The following is a 20,256-nucleotide window of genomic DNA, read 5'->3' on the forward strand; positions in this document are numbered from 1 at the left end:
AAAACATGATATATATGAATTTACAGAGACATTCATTTATGCAACATATTCAGTGCATCCATCCATAACACATACATACACCAATCTGATATTTGTTTCAATACTCAATCTATCTTATAATAGTAACAGTAAATTTACATATACTTTGTAATCGGGTATATGTTATACTTTATCCAGTAAAAAATATGGGTCACACTTCCAAAGTAGAATAGTGCATTTAGGCATATCCTATTCTCTTTTTCTTAATATTTTGTTTTATATCTGTCCCTGTCTCTTAACTCACTATAGCTTAGTATACATTATCTCTTAGTGAGATTTTTAATTAAATTTTTCAGTAATGGCTCTCATGTCTATAAAAAAGATGTGAACTATTTTGTATCCTTTGCTGTTAAACGGTGTGAGCATTTTTCACTGTAAAGTATAGTGTCACTATATCTTGTATTTGGTTGTGACATATAATTGTCTTTACAGAGCATAATATTTGGAGGTGGAACTCCTGTGGAAGGCAGTGTTCTGCCGAAACTCGCGTTGAGACAACCTGGAAACCACCTGAAAATCATGTGTTCAAACAGATTCTCTGTTATACCCTAGATAGCCTGTCTTTGATTAATGACGGCATAAATCAATGAATTGTATTATTATCAGATAGATTGAGTATGAAAACAAATATCAGACTGGTGTATGTGTGATGGATGGATGCAGTGAATATGTTGCATATATGAATGTCTCTGTAAATTCATATATGTCATGTTTTTATATTTAAAACAAAATGATATATAATAAATACATTGTTTTGTACTTTAGTAAATGTTAGTGTCACTACTATTATTTGACATGTTCTGATGTTCCTATTGTATTGAAGTTGCCCTAGATTATTCACAGTATGTATTTCCCTGTCTAGGTGAACTTCACATTAGTACCGGGGGCCCCTTATCTTTGGAGTCCATCTGCGTTGGCATGGTTACTTACAGGTCTATGTTCCTCTGAATAGTCAACTCCCTGTAGGGAAAATGACAACCTCAAAAGTTTAGGATTTTCACCCTTCATCTGTCTAAGTCATCGGAGGGGCTAGTGGTCTGTCTGGACAATTAAGTGAGTGCCAAACAGGTATGGCATCAACATTTTCAAGGCCCAGACAACAGCAAAGGCCTCCCTCTCTATAGCTGACCTACATTTCTCTCTGGCGGGCAACCTTTTGCTGATAAAATATACTGGTTGATCCTGGTCCTCTTTATTGTGTTGTGATGACACTGCTCTAATGCCTATCTCAGAGGCATCTGTCTGAACAATAGATTGTTTAGAGTAGTCAGAATGGGAGCTGAGCACATGACCTTCTTCAGGGCATAAAAGACCTATTGACAACTAACTATTTAATTCACCTTCTTAGGCATCTTCTTAGAGGGGAGATCATTGAGTGGTGTCACAATGGTCCCACACCCCTTAACAAATCTTCTGTAATATTCAATCAGATCCAGAAAAGCTCTGCCCTGAGACTGAGTAGTGGGAACAACATCATTCCCTAATGGTTTGGATTTTGCTTTCCAAAGGTTGAACTTGGCCTCCACCTACCAGGTGGCCCAAGTACACACCTTTGCTCTGCTCTATCTGGCATTTGGCCTTAATAGTAAGGCCTGCCTTCTGCAGGGAATCAAGTACACTCCCGCGATGGACTAGATGATCCTGCCAGGTGGAGCAAAAGATAGCAATATAATCTAGATATGCTATACCAAAGTCTTCCAGCCCTATCAGAACTTGATTTACCAACCTCTGCAATGTGGCAGGTGCATTTTTCAAACCAAATGGCATTACTGTGAACTGGTAGTGCCCACCAATAGTTGAAAATGCAGTTTTGGGGAGGATGATGTCGTGGTATCCCTAGATGCAGCTTCAGTATTCAACACCATTGAATGGCCCTACCGATTTGCAGTTCTTCATAAGCTCTATTTTGGGCTCGAGTTTATCAAATGGGTGCGACTTCTGTATCATCAACCACTTGCCCAAATGGTTGTTAACAATAGGAAATCTCAGGTTTTCGTTCTCAGCAGGGGCACCAGATAGAGTTACCCCTTGTCTCTGCTTCTTTTTGCATTGGCCCTAGAGCCCTTGGCGACATGGGTTCATCAGGACCCCGTCATACAGGGTCTTAAATGGACATCAGGGTGGGAGGACCGCATCTCGCTATATGCGGATGATATTTTACTTTTCTTGGCTTCCCAGGCAGCATCCCTCAACGTGGTTTTGGATATATTTCACATGTTTAGTAGATTTGCGGCGTATTTGATAAACTGATCTAAATCGGTGCTCTATGTCCTTTATGGCAAACGGCCTTTACTCCCACAAGGTTGAGAATTGGCGGAGGCCGCCGCCGGCTTTAAATACTTGGGGATCTGGGTCTCTAAAGACCTATCCAGATTCTACAACTGTAATCTCCTGCCACCCCTAGTGCATCTCAGATCCAACGTACAACACTGGAAATCACTTCCCTTGACCCTTTTGGGACGAGCAGCCCTATTCAAAATGATGTCCCTGCCTAGACTTTTATATGCATTACAGAACACCCCACTTCCTGTCGCAGCCTCGTATTTCAGGGAGATTGACAGCATTGTTCGGGCCTTACTGTAGGAGGGTAAGCCACCTCGTATTGCAACACATAAACTCACGTTGGAATGGTTTGACGGGGGCATCGGACTCCCGGATATTAGAAAATACTATTGGGCATCGCAACTTGCAGCAATAAACCAATGCATGTACAGACCACAGGGAGACCCGGCCTTTCAGATCGACAGGTGTCTTCTCCTGGGTGGCTGCTTCGAAAGTGCTTTATATGTGAGATCTTTGAAACCTGCTCTGACTGGCCCGACCGGGCAGACAGTGCACGTGTGGAAGGTGGCTACTAGGAGTCTGGGATAGGAGGGAAAGCTCACGCAGGCCTTGCCACTCTGGCACAGTGAGCAGCTAGGCAAATTGATCCGCTCGAAGGGCTTCGATAGATGGGATCTCATAGGTATCTCCAAGGTGGGTGATCTATGGAAGTCGGGGGATGTGGTTCCTTTTCCCCGGTTACAGCAAGAATATGACCTAGCTCAGTCTGAATATATCAGGTACCTCCAAATTAGGCATGCCTTGCTAGCTGTGCTTCCCAGGGGTACTGAACTCCCTGAATCCTCCCGTCTCGAAGATAGGATCTTAGACGGGGATCTACCGGAGAAGGCCATTTCGCTTATCTACAAAAAACTCATCAACAACATGGCTGACCCCTTGACCCACTTGAGAGCCAAATGGGACCATGATGTTGCTGGGCTGGATGATGAGGAGTGGCAGGCGGCAGTAGCCTCCCCTCGGGAGGTGGCCATGTCCTCCAGGCTTTGCCTGGTGCAGCTAAAGCTTCTCCACAGATCCTACTTGTCGGGTCCCGATGGTCAGGATGGGATACACGTTGGATGGGGGCTGTGTGCGACAGTGTGGTCAGCAGGGAACTTTTATCCATACCCTCTGGGAATATGCAGTCATCCAGAGTTACTGGGAGGGGGTGCTGCGCCAGATGGAGAAAGCGTTGGGACAACAGATCCACTGTAATATTAAAATGCCTTCTTGAACATTTGGGACCCTAGTGACTTGAACTCCAGGGAACGAATGTGGGTCACTTTGGGGTTGATGGTTGCCAAGAGGAATATTGCCCGATTGTGGAGGGCACAGAACCTGCCTCACGTGGCTGATTGGGGCAAATATATGGATTGGCATATGCTTACGGAGAAGACCATCTATGAAGCCAGGGGGTGCCCGAACAAATGGACGCAAATATGGTGGCAATGGAATGTCCACAGGGGAGAAATTTGAGAGCCCACGAGATCCAGAGAGGATCCTATTGGTGGGATCTAATTCTGTACAATTGAAACTGATAATATCGTTTGTGCTGAATATGTTTTAAAGATCCATTTCATGTGCAAATCTTATTTCCATCTCACATGTACCTGTAAAGCCTATGTGTCATGCCTAATTTTCAATAAAAAGAATTTTTTTTTAAATTGCAATTTTGGGTTTAGCAGCCTTTGAGAGCCTGGTCTGCTAATAACCTACCGTCAGGTCAAAGGTGCTGAGATACTTTGCTAAAGCTAGTGTACTATAAGCTCACCCCCTCTGGGGATACCGTGGGCATCAGTCTTGGTGACTGCATTGAGGCCTCTGTAGTCTACACAAAACCTCATCTCTGTCTTTCCACCCTGGGAATAAGGTTTGGGCACAAGGACTACTGGACGAGCCCAAGGGCTGTCTGACGTTTCAATGACCCCCAACTCTAGCATCTTCTGGACCTCTGTCCTGATGCAATCTCTAACATGGTCAGGTTTCCTGTAGATTTTACTCTTAACCAGCTGTCTCCTGTGCCCACGTCATGGGTACACCAGGTAGTGTTAGAGGCCCACAGATCCCTCATAAAAGTAGAAAAAAGTCTGTATATGTGATGTCCCCGAAAACAGTTTAAAAGTAAAATAAGGTCAAAATGTACATATTGGAGGCTGAATTGGAATCAAAGGAATTCCAAGATGGACGCCAAGAAACAACTTCCAGTGCAGCATACTAGTTTTGCAAAGACAGAGTTAGAATGTCCAGCAAGCTCTCCCTCAGAACCTTGCACTTCACTTGAAATTCCTCTTGAATAAGGAGCGTTTTTTCTTTTATTAGCGCAAAAGTTAGAGTAGTTACGTTGAGTGTTCAGCGTTTAGTTTCATCACGTATGCGTTTCAGCAGCAGAATGAGAGTAGTGTCTTAGGTCCGAGTAGCGCAAGTAAGGTTTCTCTAGTCTTATTTCCTGAACCTCATTGAGAGGGAGCGGTTTCTGTCACAAAGGGAACTAGTGTATCTCTTCCTGCGCGTTATCGCTCATCCCATTTCTAATGTCAGCACAAGCTGCAAGAGTAGTTAAGGTTGCTTTTCTTTTGCAATAGTAATTCTTGAGTTAAAGTTTAGAGAAATATAAAGTTATGTGGCGCGCTTATTAGGTGTATATAGTTTAAGAAAAGAATAGTTTAATGCATGATTTCTCAGTACTGACAGACGGCAGCTTCAATGTACTCAAACATACAACTTACCAGTGCCCAGCGATCTTGCCTTCATTGACCAGTCTCCCAACCAAGAAGGCCCACAATTACTTAAAATTGTTAAAAAAAAGAGAAAAGAAGTTTAATATATGACAAAAATCTTCCTATCATAAGAAAAAGACAAGAATATTTTTAAGTTATTAAGGAAGAATAACAGAAAGTGTATGTCTCTACCTCGAAGAACTCTCATTAAGTAGAGATAAATAGAAGAGTGGCAACAGTCATAGTCAATTGGGGTATGTACATAGTATTCATATATATTATTACTTATCCTATTATTATCTCTCAAAATAGTTATGCTAGAGAATAAGAAAAGTAGTGATAAAGGTTGCGTGCATACAATTTATTTTACAGTTCTTCCTTCAACACTTCATTGATGTATATGCCAGAAGATTAACCCCTCCCATGCTCGTGACGAAACCGCTCCATCACGAGCCTCGGGTGGGTTGTGCTGGTGACGGAGCGGTTCTGTCACGGCCCGCTCGGCGCGCCTGACGGCACTGATTACGCGCCTGCGCGGCGTGTTCTATTGAGCAGTCCGGGCCTTGACGGAACCGCTCCGTCACAAGCACAGCCCACCCGAGGCTCGTGACGGAGCGGTTCCGTCACGAGCATGGGAGCGCCGTGCGGTCCCCCCTAGTGCTGCGGCAGAATTGCCACCGCAGCGAAGTGGTTAAACTGCGGCGATAGTGGAGCGCAGAAGAAAGGACAAGGAAAAGAACCTGAAAATTGACCTGGTTGTCTCTTATCTCTCCTCATTCCCTTTTCCCCCTTTGAATTCTTTTGTCACTCCAAAAATAATTGAAAGACGGAGAGAGTTGGAGAGGGGCATTGGGAAAAGTTCATCATTCTGTTCTCGTGCATTACCTGGTGAAAGTGCCTAACAGGTAGTCTGACTGGGTGTCAGAGAAAAGAGTTCTGGGAACTGACTGTGAACCTGTCTGCAATCAGTTTATTGCTGGACAGTGAGGCTGTCTGCCAAGACTACTCCATCTACTGAACCATCGACTGGGTTGTGTGAGAGGAGATCAGGGAGAGGGTCACTCTCTTCCTCCTGTCCTTTATCAGTAGCCACGAGAAAGCTCATGTCACCACTGTCAAAGTAGGTGTTTAAGCAGTTCACATGAAGCACCCTATGGGGGATTATAGGAGTACCTAGGTCCAACAGGTAGGGACCTCACCTTTCTTCTCTAGGATGGTATTGAGGCCACCTCACTTGTGTTGGAGTGCTCTTGTGGCCTCAGTCTCCCACACCTTCTGCCCTTTCTGGTAAACAGTCAGAACAGCCTTTTGATCATGTCATAACTTCTGAAGTTCTTGGTTGGCCTCCAAGTTTTTGCTGGCCTTCTTCATGCATTCAGCTATACTTGAACGCAGGACTAGCACATATCCACACTGTCTTGCTTGGGAGGTTTGAGAGGCTGCTCCCTTTCCTCCTTCAGTAAACAAAGTAAACCCCTAACTGAATGTTCAAACAGAAATTCGAATGAACTGTAATCCACTCCCTTCTGCCGAACCTCTCTATAGGCAAAAAAAGAAGGCAAGGTAATAGGATATCCCATCTCTTCCTGAGCATGTCAGATATTCCCATATTCATACATTTGAGGGTTTTGTTGAATCTTTCAACTAACCCATTGCACTGTGAATTGTAAGGTATGGTAAATGTATAATTTACTCCACACTCTTTCCATATCGCTTTCAGGTAGCTAGACATGAAGTTTGGATCTCGGTCTGACACCACCGCCTTAGGAAATCCACTCTGTAAAAGATTCCTAAGGTGGCTTTGGCAACTGCGGGAGCTATAGCGGTCCTAAGGGGAATAGCTTCTGGGTATCTGGTGGCATGGTCCGCCACCATCAGGATATAACTGTTACCAGAGGCTATTGAAGGGTCTAGGGACCAGCTATGTCAATCCCTACCCTATCAAAGTGAACCCCGAGCACTGGTAGTGGGGTTTAGGGGGCTTTTGTAGTGCCACCTGACTTACCACTAGCTTGGCAGAAGACACAAGAGTGACAAAACTCCTAGGCATCTTCAGACATGTGAGGCCAGTCAAAGTGTTTAAAAACCCTTTCTCAAGTAATGTTTTGCCCAAGATGTCCTGCAAAGGGTATGTAATGAACTGTGGTTAAGAAGAATTCCTTAAGTTTCTGAGGAACAATCAACATCCTGCTAGCACCAGGTTTGGGGTCCCTGTCCTCAGAATAAATTAGTCTATTGCCAATGTAAATCCACTGGCATCCCCTGCCTCTTCCACAACAGCTTGTTGTCAGAGGTCTTCTAGAGAGAGACAAGATTTCTGCTTCAGACTGAATTCCTCCCTGGAGAGTCCGCCTGTTCCCAGCAGCTCTGCTGTGTGAGGCCCAAGCTCATCTGGGGAAGTTCCCTTACAAGGGGCAAGACCATCTACCTGAGAAGATTGATCCTCACATGAAGTCTTGGGGAGGATAATGTCTTACCTCTCTTGTTGGCCAATATTTCAGGCTCCACTGCTTCTTGATTTCCCTGTATCTTGACCTGTTCTCTAGTTGCCACAAAAACACTTTCAGAGAATCCAAATATGGCTGCATGTGTCCTTTCCTCGACTTCAGCCCATGCTGAAGTCTCCAAATCATTGCCCATGAGACACTCTACAGAAATGTTTAGGATACCACAACCTTTTTAGAGCCAGTAACCCCCCCCAGCAACCCCACCCCCAGCTAAGGTTAACCACTGCCACAGGATTGTACTTTGTGATATTATCAGCATTGGTTACTTGGCAAGTGTACCCAAGTACCGTGTTATTGGGTTGATAGTAAATGTCACCCATCCCCGGACCTAGCAATTACCCGCTAGAGTGCTACATCTATCCCTCCATTACAGACTCCACGTGTAAACTGCAATAGTATCACTCAAGGACCGCTCACAGCAGCCACCTTAAAGCTCGACCCGAGCTTCCACGCTCTTCCTCAATCCGCCCGCAACACGGCCTAAAGGCAGGGTATAATTCAGGCTTGTATTATACCCGTCCTGATGATGATCCTAGTATAGTTTTAAAAGGATCGAAATGTCGCCGACTTGTTTAAACAGTATGCACATCAATCCAATGTGTTAAAACAAGTGCACTAACCGTTTTTCTAAAAGCTTACCCTAATTTTTCCTATTGGCTACAAGCTACTCTTGTCTTGCCTGAAATCTTTTTGCCCAAATGTAATTGTTTTGTGTTTGTGTAGGACGCAGGACTGTGTCCCACTCTATTACTGTGCTCTTATTCGCTTTGCATTTTTTGATTCATTAAATTGATTGTCCGGCTGGACATCTTTAATATAGCGCTGATTTTAGTTTATATTTACCGTATTTCTATTGTGTTTTTAAGGACCTTTGTTGCTGTAAAAAAACAGTTTTTCAGCCACCATGGTGATGTTAGCCCCTGAGTTCCTGTAAGCTTCTGCTTCAATACCATTAATGAGGGGATGCTGCCTATATTTCCTCATATTAGGACGCGAGGCAGCCAAAGTGGCAAGGTCAATGCCATCCCCTGATATCAGGACACTTGAGTGGTTACTCTGACTAGGCCAGAGCCCACTGTAGTTACCAAGTTGAACACAGCTTCACCCTTGGAGGTAGAACTGCTAGTAGCCCTACTGCTAGGGGCTCTAGGTGAAGTAGTAGCCGTATTGGTGCCTTTCTTAGGCAATATAGCATCAGATGCCTCATGTCCCTTAGTCTCACAAGCAAAGCACCAAGGTTGCTTATTATAATTATTAGAGGAAAAGGAGGATTTGGACTCACCCCCAGAGGAAGAAGTTTGTTGACCTGAAGAAGATTTTTTCTTGTTATCAATCAATCAGCATTTGTGGAGTGCAGCACTGTCACCCCTAAGGGTATCTGAGTTCTGTGTCTCCATCAAAGAGCTTGGTCTTTCTGAAGTCTGCTACTGAGGGGGCTGCCAGAGCTGGAGTGGAAGGTCGTTCTAGGTCTTGGCAGTGATGTAGGAGAAAGATTGGCCACCACTTCAGGTTCTATGAATGCAGGGGGTTTGTGCGAGGGTAAGGGAAGAGGAGAGCAGGTGTCTAGTGGGTTGGTGGAAGTTCAGTCGATGGTTGTGGAGGGCTTTGTAGGCATCTGTGAGGAACTTGAACTGGCATCTTTTCTGGATGGTGAGCTTGGTAAAGATCTCTCAATTGGGGGGCGATGTGGGTTCATTTGGGGAGGTCCAGGATTAGTCTGGCTGCAGCAATCTCTATGGTCTGGAGCCTTCTGAGGAACTTGGTAGAGGTGCTGGCTTAGAGGGCATTGCTATAGTCGAGGTGGCTGGTGAAGGAGGACTGAGTGATGGCCTTTCTTGGGATCGTCTGAAAATTCTGCGGAGCATGCGAAGTGTGTGGAAGCAGGAGGAGGCGACTACGTTAACTTGTCGTTTCATGGTCAGTTGTCTGTTGAGGATGTTGCCGAAGTTGCATGCATAGTCGGTTGTGTGGGTCTTCTTCCCGAAGATCAGTCCTTCAGTTTTGTCGAAGATGAGTTGGAAGCAGTTGTCTTTCATCCATTCGGCTATTGTAGTCATGGCATTTCAGAAGTTGGTTTTTGCGTTGGAGGGGTCCTCAGTGAGTGAGAGGAACAGTTGAGTGTCATCTGCGTAGGACATTATGTTGAGTCCATGGGATCTGGTGACATCTGCAAGGGAGGTCATGTAGATGTTGAACAGGGTGGGGATGAGGGATAATTCTTGTAGTACACCGTTTATGATGTCTTGGCTGTGGAGATGAAGGGAGTCTGCCGGATGCTCTTTGCAGAAGGAGGACGTCTTGCTGTATGTCTATACTGCTGAGTCTATTGATGAGGGTGTTGTAGGAGACTGTGTTGAACACCGCAGAGAGTTCAAGAAGAATCTGGGCCACAGTTTCTTCATGGTTGAGGAGTTTTCTGCTGTTGTCTCTGGTGGCAATCAGCGCAATCTCAGTGCTATGGTTGGCATGGAATCCTGATTGAGAGGCGTCCAGTAGGTGGTTTTGGTCCAGGAATTTGGTGAGCTGCTGGTTTATGGCTTTATTGAGAACTTTGGCCAGGTAGGGGAGCAGGGAGATTGTGCGCTGATTTTTTAGGTCGTTGGGGTCATTAGTTTAGTTTTGTTTAGTTTAGAAGCTTGTATAGCGCGTGAATCGCCCCCGAAGGGGTATTTCAGCGCTTGTGGATTTACAGAAAAAATTGTCGTGGTGGGCTAATCTAAAAGAGGGCAGTTTTCAGAGCCTTTCTGAATTTCAAGGGGTCAGGGCATTGTCTAAGGTCAATGAAAGTTGGTTCCATATGAGTGGGGCTTGGTATGAGAAAGCCTTTCTTCACGTTCAAGCTTTTTTTGTCCTGGAGATTTTGAGCACAGATTTCGGCCGTGACCGCAGGTCCGTTAGGGGGATATATTGGTGAAGCCTCTCCGCCAAATAGGAGGGTCCGTTTCCCCATATTGCTTTGTGTGTCAAGCAGCAGATCTTTTTTGCTGTTGTTTTTAGTGCTGAAACAGTACCCAACTCTTTGGGCCACCAGCTTGGTGCCCATAATAGCAGGGCATCTCAGAAAAGCATAATTTCCATTTTTCCGGCATTCAGTTGTAAGAAGTTATTTCTCATCCATTGTGAGATGGCCAGCATGCCGGAAAAGAAGGAGGCTTGGGCTGTCAAAGATGTCTTGTTGAAGGAGAAGGTGAGTGTGGTGTCTTCCGCATAGGATATCGGGACAAACCCATAGTTCCTTAATAGTGCGGCCAAGGGAGCAACATAGATGTTGAACATGGTTCGGCTCAAACATGAGCCTTGGGGCACTCCCTTGGTCAATTCTTTCGTATTGGACGGATATGGGCCCAGATTATTAGTCTGAGTGAGATTAGAAAGGAAGCTAGTCATCCATTGCAGTGCCACTCCCCCAATCCCCGCTTCCTCAATTCTTCTGAGCAGAGTCAGGTGGTCGACCGTATTGAATGCGGCGGAAAGATCTAAAAGCACCAGGAGGATGGATTAGCCCTGATCTAACTCAAGCCTGATGTTATCTGTTACGGCCACCAGGGCAGTTTCCGTACTGTGTTTGGGGCGTAAACCTGATTGAGATTTGGAGGCTTTCTTTAGGAGGGACCTGACATCTGTGTGTTTCCAACTGTCCAGGAAGGTTGCTGTGGAGATGGAGGTGTTGAGGATGCTAGTGAGTTGCCTGCTGCTTTGGGTTTGTTGCAAGGCTATAGAGGTGGTGGGGGCAGGGGTCGTTGGGAGCCCTGGAGTGGATGAAAGACATGATGGCTGAGATGGTCAGGGTGGTGAGTGGTGAGCAGGTGGTAATGGTTTTGCTGGTGTTCGTTGATTGGTTTAAGTTGTCGGGGTCAACCGCGGCAGGTTGGATGTTTAAATTGTTGTCGATGTTGGTGATCTTGCTGTGGAAATAGGCTGAGAGGGTGTCGCAGAGTTCTTGGGAGGGGTGGATGGGGTTCTCTATTGCTATCAGGCTGGATAATTCTTTGACTATTTTGATGAGTTTCTTTGTGTGGTTGGCTGCAGAGACGCTGAGGATGGTGATGACTGCTTTTTTGGCTTCTTGATGTGCTAGTGATAGATGCTGAGGGCTGTTTTGTGAGCTGCTCTGTTAGCGGGGTTCCTAGTGGCGCGCCATCGTTTCTCCAGTTTGTGGCAGTTGTTCTTGGTGGTCCTGAGTTCTGGGGTGTACCAGTTGGCATGTTTGGGGATCTTGTTGGATTTTGTAGGTTTCAGTGGGGCGATTCTGTCGGCACTATCGGTGATCCACGCTGTGAAGTTCTGGAAGGCTGGTTGAGGTCTGTTGAGGCGTTGGTTTGAGAGGTGGTGACGGCCTGTGACCACTGAGTTTTGGTGACCTTGCTCCAGCTGTGGTGTTAGGAGATCTGTCAACTGGTGATGGTGTGCTGGGAATTGGTGATAGAGAAGTGTACAATGGTGTGGTCGGTCCAGGTGAGTTCTGTAGTATGGCTGAATTTAATTCTGTTGTTGGAGGTGAAAATGGGCTCGAGTGTGTGTTCAGCTTTGTGCGTGGGTTCGGTGGCCAGTTGGGTGAGGCCGATGTTGCTCAGGTTCTCCAGGAGGGCGATGGAGTTAGCATCGTTGGGGTCGACTATGTGGAAGTTGAAGTCTCTGAGTAGGACGTAGTGGTGACATTTGATGGAATGTCTCCTCCTTGTTTGTTAGCGCGGTCACGGTGTATCATCTTGTACCCATCAGAAGTGGCGTGGTAATGTCAGGGTTTCAAAAAAGGGGTTTAGCCACGTTTCAGTGATGAAGACAACGTCCGTGGAGAGGATGGTAATGGTGTCCCAGATTTCCGTGGTGTGTTTGGATAGTGAGCGGGCATTGAGCAGGATACAGTTGAGTGGTTGCAGGGTTTTCTTGGTCTTGTGGGCAGGAGTGGTGCGGTGTCTTTCGTAGGAGAAGGGGCAGTGTTGGCAGATGAAGGGTCTTTTGGTGGATTGTGGGGCGGAGGAGACGCAGATGTTGTTTTGGCATCCGGTGTACAGGAATTCCTTGGCGGTTTATCGTCGGGTGGCGGGAGGGCCAGGGGTCCTGGCGCTATCCAACTGGTGTTGTGTTGCTGTTGTGCGCGTCCGCTGCATGGTCAGTGGAAGCCTTCATTAGTGGGCCTGGGTGGTGGTTCATGTGCAGGAAGCGCAAGTAAAGCAGGCAGCGCAGGGGCTGGGGATAGCAGGCAATGCAGGGACAGCAGGAAACGCATGGGCCGCAGGCAATGCTGGGGCAGGGATCGCAGCTAACGCTGGGGCAGCAGGCAATGCAAGGGCAGCAATCAACTCTGGGGCAGCAGGCAGCACAGTGACAGCAGGCAACGTAGGGACAGCAGGACATGCAGTTGCAGCTGGCAGTGCAGGGGTAGGAAACAGTGCAAGTACAGCAGGCAACGCAGAGGCGGGCACAACAGGCTACACAGGGGCTGCAAGTGTGAGAAGAAAGGCACAAAAAGCAGCAGAAAGTGTGAGAGAAAAGGTACGAAAGAGTTAGAGATAAAGCACAAAGAGCGAAAGGGGCATAAAAGTCCAAGAGAGAGAGAAAACACAAGGTGCGAGACTTGGAGAGAGTCAAGGTGAGTACCTTGAGGCGCTGCAGCCAGGTCCACAAGGTCCTTGACCAGTCGGGGGACTGGTCGTAGTAAGTCCGTTGGGTTGGGGTGGGGGGGGGGTGAAGGAGGGGGATGGGCATATGCACCTCACAATTCAGTGCTTATGACTTTATAGGGATTTCCCTGGAGGAGATTTAGGATTACAGGAAAGTAAGTTTTCCTTTTTATCCTTCAAATGGAATATTCTCTTTTTGATTTGGAAGCATGCTGTCAGTGTTTTTGTCTCCAGCTTTCTTTTTCCGACTATACTTCTGTGGTTTTATCTTCTCTTTCAGAGCTCGCTGAGCAAGATCCAGAATGGCAGCAGGTGAGCATTTATCTACTTAAACACCCTTTTATTACTACACTGCAAAACTTAAATTCACGTTTATTACTAGTTCATCAAAATAAACATGATAAAAACACGCATTACGGCCTCACAAAAAACATAACGTTTACTTTACATGGGGAAACAACTCTCCTTAGTCACAAGATGCCTTCAGTTTGAATTTGCCGTACTACCCAAATGTAATTCCTTGTACTGTGCTTTTAATAAATAACTTTGATTATAACAAGTATACATAAAAATACCTTGCCATAAATTGTATATACATATGCGCAGAGTCTAAGATTCTATTTCTATTTATTACAATTGTTGAGGGAGGGAAGCAGCATATTATGACTCTCACAAGGCTTACTTACGCCTGCCATGAGTCATGGCCTCTCCTTACACCCATCAATGATGTACATGTATATTAACTGCTGCTTTTGTATATTCTCTCTCTCTCTCTCTCTCTCTCTCTCTCTCTCTCTCTCTCCAACATTGGACAAAAGCAAGGACCACAGCAGCAATAGCTGTCATTAAGGAAGAGATCATACATGCCACTGTGACAGACATACAACAACAACAGCAAGAAAGACCTAACAGTAGTGACCACAGTTGAAACCATAGTGGGGACAACAGCAGCACATGTTGCCACAATAGTAGGGACCAGAGCAGTAACAACAGGTAGAACAGCAGAAGGAATCACAGCAGGGACCTAATCTGCCCCCCAGATGGCACAGATAGTTTACTCAACCAGCAGGGTAAATATTTAAAAAGAGATTATGTTTAAGGACCCAGTCTGACCCAATATTTTGCTGAACTCCTATCAATGAGCACTAGGCAGTCTTTCTGCCCCTACTTTTTTTTTATCTTTATTTTCAGTTTTACACATACATGTCAATAAGCAATGCACACAGCGGTACAATTATAAGGCGCATTTGCACATAGTTGTATCATAAAAAAAGTTACATGGCAGTACCCATGGCAGCAGTAAACAATTGAATAGGTATGCAAGCCAAGTCATAATGCCAAACACCCTGCATGAACGACTCCATCATCCTTTACAGTCCCGCCTCCCCATCCCAGCCCAAGCCCCAATCTACGGCAAAAACATACATAGCACATATGAAAAATCATGGCCAATGAATATAATACGTTACAACTCTCTTAGCCAACACCTTCGGGAACAATGCCGTTTGCAACCTGCGCTTCAGCTTCATTGTGCTTTTTGGTAATGTATGCTTTATACGTGCCCCAAATGTCTACCGGGCGTGAGGAGCTGGGTACGAGGGTCGCATATTCCTCGCAGTTCACATTACAGTACGCCAAACTGCGAAGCCATGCCTGTAAAGTAGGGGCTTTCCTACTACTCCATAGCAATGCCACCTCCCGCTTGGCCAATAGAAATCCCAGCGCTGCGAACCTTCTGATCTCTCTGGGGAAGTTAACCATATAGCCCAACAGTGCAATTTCCGGAGTAGGTACCAGTGCCATAGAAAGCATGTCTCCCAGTGAGGCGTGCATCTGTACCCAATAGTGCTGCAACTGTGGGCAGGTCCAGGAGAGATAAGCAACGTCTGCGTGTGGAGCATAAAAGTTCTGTCAGTGGTGAGGTCTAGAGGGGTCTATCTTGTAGGACCCTGCCGGGGTGTGATACATTCTGCGGAGAAATTTGAAATGTAGCAGCTTGTGCCTACTGTTGAGGGAAACTTCCCTTGTGACCCTGCAACACTGCTCCCATTGATCATCAGCTATAGAAGGCCCAAATCTTGCTCCCATGCCGTACAGATCTTAACGTCTGAGAAGGGGCGATCCATGATACACTGTTTTTACAGTTTGGAAACCAAATGTGCACCAGGTGGACTTTCAATTTATAACAACAGTGGAGTGACCGGTTCAGGAGCAACCGGAAACGTGGGGAAGGTAGCCCGCAACATGGAAAGCATACGTCGCAACACAAAGACATCCATAAAGGAGCAGTCTTGGAACCGCGCCTCCTCTGATACCGAGAAAACATGATTGTTGGGAAACAGATCACCAATCGTATGAATTTGGAATTTAGCCAGTGTGCATTGCACTAAAACTTCACCTGTAATAGGGAGCAATGTGGGATTTGGGAGTGGCAGTGCCGGAGAATATAATAGGTCCAACCCCAATAGCCTACGTAACTTATCCCATGCCCAGCTGGTGGTAGATATCCTGCGGGTCTCTCGAGATCCCTTTAGGTAATACTGTGGACAATTTCTGTGGCAGAACCAAATCCGCCTCCGGCTTCAGATAAGGGATTTGGGCGTCTGGGTGGTACCAAGCATAGGAATAACAACACTGCGCAGTTAAATAGTACAGATGCATATCTGGGACTCCAAATCCGCCCGCTCATACGGCAGTGTCAGAGCTTGCCAGCTAACCCGGGGTCTCTTGTCACCCCATACCAAGCGCAAAAGAAGTTGTCGCAGCTGTGAAAAAAAAGACTGGGTAAGAGGAATGGGAATGTTGTTAAAAAGATATAAAAATCTCGGGAGGATTACCATTTTGACAATGGCCACTCTGCCCGTCATTGACAAAAGCAGCCGTAACCACCTCTCAACCTGTGATTCCAATTAGCTAATCGCACCGCCATAGTTTAATCTAATGATGGTAGCTGCATCTAAATGGATATAAACCCCGAGATATTTAACCGCGTCATGGCACCATTCCAGCGGAAATTCACAGTCCCATGTGGTCGTACTATTTGTTAACGGAAAAGTCAACGACTTTTGCCAATTTATACTAAGACCGGAGAACCTGCCAAAACGAATAATTCCCTAATAAGGGGTTCGAGGTTGAGGTGGGGCTGTTGAACATATAAAACAGTATCATCGGCATATAGTGACATCAAAAGAGGACCGGTGCAAAACTGCAAGCCAGGGTGCAAATGTTTCTCTTGAAAATGCCGCACCAAGGGGTCCACACTAAAATGAAGAGCAATGGGGACAAAGGGCAGCCCTGCCGGGTGCCTCGGGACAGGCGAAAAGGCGGGGAGATTGTGCCATTCAGGCGCAGTCTAGCGGTGGGTCCTGTGTATAGCAGAGCAGTGGTGGAGACAAAGCACTCAGGCATTCCCATACCGCGCATCACCGAGAGAAAAAAGAGCCACTCAAGGGAGTCGAACGCCTTCTCTGCATCAAGGAGCACCGCAGCGGCCGGTGTATTGGGGTCCATCCAATGCAATACTGTAAGCAAAGTGCACAAATTAGGGGAAGTGGACCGTTGGGGGACAAAGCCAGACTGTGCCGGTGAAATAATATACTCCATCAATAAGGACAGCCGGAAAGTGAAACATTTTGTAATCAAGATTCAGCAGAGACAATGGCCGGTAGGAGCAACAAGGTGAAGGATCCTTGCCAGGCTTGGGGAGAAGGATAATGCCAGCCTCTCTGAAGGTTGGAGGAAGGATACCGACTTCGAGCGCCTCCGCATACACCTCTATCAACCGCGGAACCAACACATCTTTATATGCTTTATAAAAATGTGCGGTGAACCAGTCAACACGGGCGCTGAGGAACCCCTAAGTGCATCAATTGCCTCCACCACACTTTCCTGGGATATGGGAATGGCCAGGAAGTCTTGTATATGCCGTTCAAGATAAACTAGGGCAATTTCAGCTAGATACTCTCCCTGTTCAAGGAGGTCCCCGGTGATTCTAGAGGTGTACAGAGTTTTAAAGTGAGACAGGAAAGTGTTGCATATCTCCGGAGTAGAGTGTACCACCTGTTCGTCCGGGCCTTTAATTTCAGTGATATAGGCTTTGCTATGCGGAGGGCGGAGCGTATGCGCCAAAACCTTACCAGGCCTCTGACCCTCCCCGTACCGTCTGGTCACATGCTGTTTGCTAAGGAATAAAAGTTTGCGCTCAGCGGTCTCCCGAAACTCCAACATTAAAGCTAACCATCGAGCCTCACCAGCCTCCGACACATGGTCTAGCAATTCCAAATCTAGGGCTGCAAGTTCTTTCTCAGTACGGCTTAAAGTGGATCGTAGATATTTCAGGACCCCTGCATTATTAGCAATACAAACCCCTCTGATATAAGCCCTCCCACAGTACTGCCCAGGTATCCACCGACCCAGTGTTAATCTCAAAATAGTCCTCAATGGCATCCCTCACCTCCTCAGGAAACACCGGGTCATGAGGTGCCTTTCCAGGAAAACGCCATTGCCTCTCATATCCTCCGGGCCTGGGAATGTTAATTCGAAGTATGACCGGTGAATGGTCTGAAAACGTCTGTGGCATTGTATCCAACCCACAGAGCCAACCAGCGACTACCGGTGAGACCAACCAATAGTCTATTCTAGTCCAAGTGTTGTGGAACCCAGAATAGTGAGTGTAAGATGGGAGGGACGGGTGATGTGTGCATTCAATATCGACCAGTGAGAACTGCCTACAGATGTCGTGCATGGCGATGCGTGAGCGGTGTTTAGAGTCCGGGGAGAAGGAAGTGCTTTCCCTAGCAGGATCTAACAGCAAATTAAAATCCCCTCCCATTATCAATAGGCAGGGATCAAGAGCCAGGAGGTGCATGGTAGAATTCTGGTGAGTCTACATTAGGCCCGTATATGCCCACTAGAGCAACATTGTGTCCCAGCAGAGAGCCGACACCTATCAAAAAGTGGCCCTCCCCATCAGTTATGACCTTGTAAAGCGAAAAAGGAACTCTTTTATGGATAAATATGGCCATACCTCTAGCATAACTGCTGTAATTAGAAAAGTATATGTGGCACCCCCAGCTTACCGCGGATGTATGACGTTACAACGCATACTTTTACATCGCATGCCTTTACAACGCGGTATTTACAACGAATACCATTACAACGCATAGTGCTTTTAGGCGCTGGATAGTGATTTATTTAATTTACTATTCCAACTCCAGTCCCCGTGGATAGTAGGGAAGGTGTTGGATAGTAAATTAAATATATTCCCTATCCTAGAGCGCCCCCCAGTGCAATGCGTTGTAATGGTTTGCGTTGTAAAAGTTGCATCGTAAAGGCACTGCGTGGTAAAAGTTGCGTTGTAAAGGTTGTACACCGCTCTAGGCAGCGCATCAGACTTGGGCAAGTGCGTCTCCTGCATGCAGACTATGTCAATGTTGTATCGAGTAATATAATGGAGAACTTGCCGTCTTTTACAAGTGTTATTCAACCCTCTGACATTCCAGGACATCAGAGATAGCCCGGAAGGACCGGTCTGCCAGCCTAACTGTGCCATCTAAGGTGTGTAGCAACAAACATGTGTCTTTTCAATCTAACCCAGCACCATGCATCATTGACCTGCGTAGTAATACTTGAAAAACTATGTAACATCAAATGTCCCCACCCACCACCCAGCCACACTCAGTCCCTGGCAAGGCAGAACCCATCCCCATAAACCAAAGGATGGTGCAATTCGAACAAGCATTGCAATACAGTAATCACACATGAACACCGTAAACTTGGCAAAAACAGCATACCTCGGTGTTCACCATGAGGCACAGCAACGCCACGCCGGACCTCCCCTCGCTCATGGGCGGAACGAAGGGCAGTGTCCCTGTCCCTGAAGTTCATGAGTCATGCAATGATCGGTCTCGGAGGCTTCCTGGGTTTGGAGCGGGGCCCCAGTGATCTGTGGGCATGTTCCACCACAAAACCATGCGTGAAGGTCTCTCTGCCAAACAGATCAGATAATAGTTGCTCCACAAAGACATCCATATGGCCAGCGGTGGCAGTCTCTGGCACGCCAATAATGCGTACATTGTTCCGTCGACTACGGGCTTCTAAATCTTTATTCTTTATCGCTACTTCCTTCAAAATCCTTTCTGCCCTCTCTAGTCATTTCTGCAACTGTGCTGCTCCATCTTTCACATCGGAGATCCTAGCCTCCACGACATCCAGACAACGATCGTGTGCCTGGACCTTTGCGCCCATATCAACCAGCCTCTTATACAACGCATCAAACCTGCCATCCAGGGCTTTGAGCCCATCCCTCATTTCTTTAAGCATCGCAACAGTGAGCGAAGCAGGATCGTCGACATCATCATTGCCCTGTGCACCATCGGCCTTGTCCGTGGGGTTGTCAGATGTAGCGTCCATGACCTTTTCGAACGGCAGCATCCGCTGCTTAGGATCTTTCCGCCCCATTGCTCAGTGTGACTGGGCAGACGGAGATAGGCAGAAACATGACCCCTAGATGGCGCGTAACATCAGTATCAAAGAGGTGTGAGTTTATGGGAAGGGGCAGGCCACCGGGCCCAACTGCTCAGCGCAGACCCACAATGCAGGAGGTTGCACTCTAAGCCAAAAGAATTTTCACCATAGTACTGGCCTCTCAGAGGTGTGATGCCTGTGTCCCAAGGGCCAGACAACTGTCGGTGCGGAGAAAAGGAGCCCAAGTGCAACTCAGCACCGGTCAGCTAGCCAAAAGGAGAAGCCTGCTAGTGGGAGTGCTCTGCCCACAGCACAATCAGAGCCGACAGCACAGATAGCGGTGACAGTGGGGCCCACAGCCAGCACTCATGTGTTCCAGCACAGGGGAGCCAGACACCAGCCCGCAGTTCATGTCATGCCCCCGATGATCAGTGCGCTTGAAGAATCGGGTGCTGCCCTCCTGCGGATCAATAGCGGTGGCGCAGAAGTTCAGGATGGCCTCCACCCACGCCGGTCATCAGATCGCCAATCAGTTCAGAGACAACGGGGCCCAGCACAACATAAGTCCCATGGCCGGCGTAG

At 46.9% G+C, this 20,256-nt stretch overlaps 1 protein-coding gene across 6 annotated transcripts in view; it reads left to right on the forward strand.

The window, feature by feature from the left end:
• Positions 1-20,256, forward strand: part of RNF212B (ring finger protein 212B) — a 1,495,999-nt gene that overhangs the window by 585,149 nt on the left and 890,594 nt on the right. For all 6 annotated transcript variants that reach the window (XM_078641360.1, XM_078641359.1, XM_078641361.1 and 3 more), the window contains one exon: positions 13,490-13,521. In XM_078641360.1, coding sequence (XP_078497486.1) covers positions 13,490-13,521 — 32 coding nt within the window. The remainder of the gene's footprint in view (positions 1-13,489; positions 13,522-20,256) is intronic.

The sequence above is a fragment of the Lissotriton helveticus genome, chromosome 5_1 (genome assembly GCF_964261635.1).
Source record: "Lissotriton helveticus chromosome 5_1, aLisHel1.1, whole genome shotgun sequence".
Classification (NCBI taxonomy): Eukaryota; Metazoa; Chordata; class Amphibia; order Caudata; family Salamandridae; genus Lissotriton; species Lissotriton helveticus.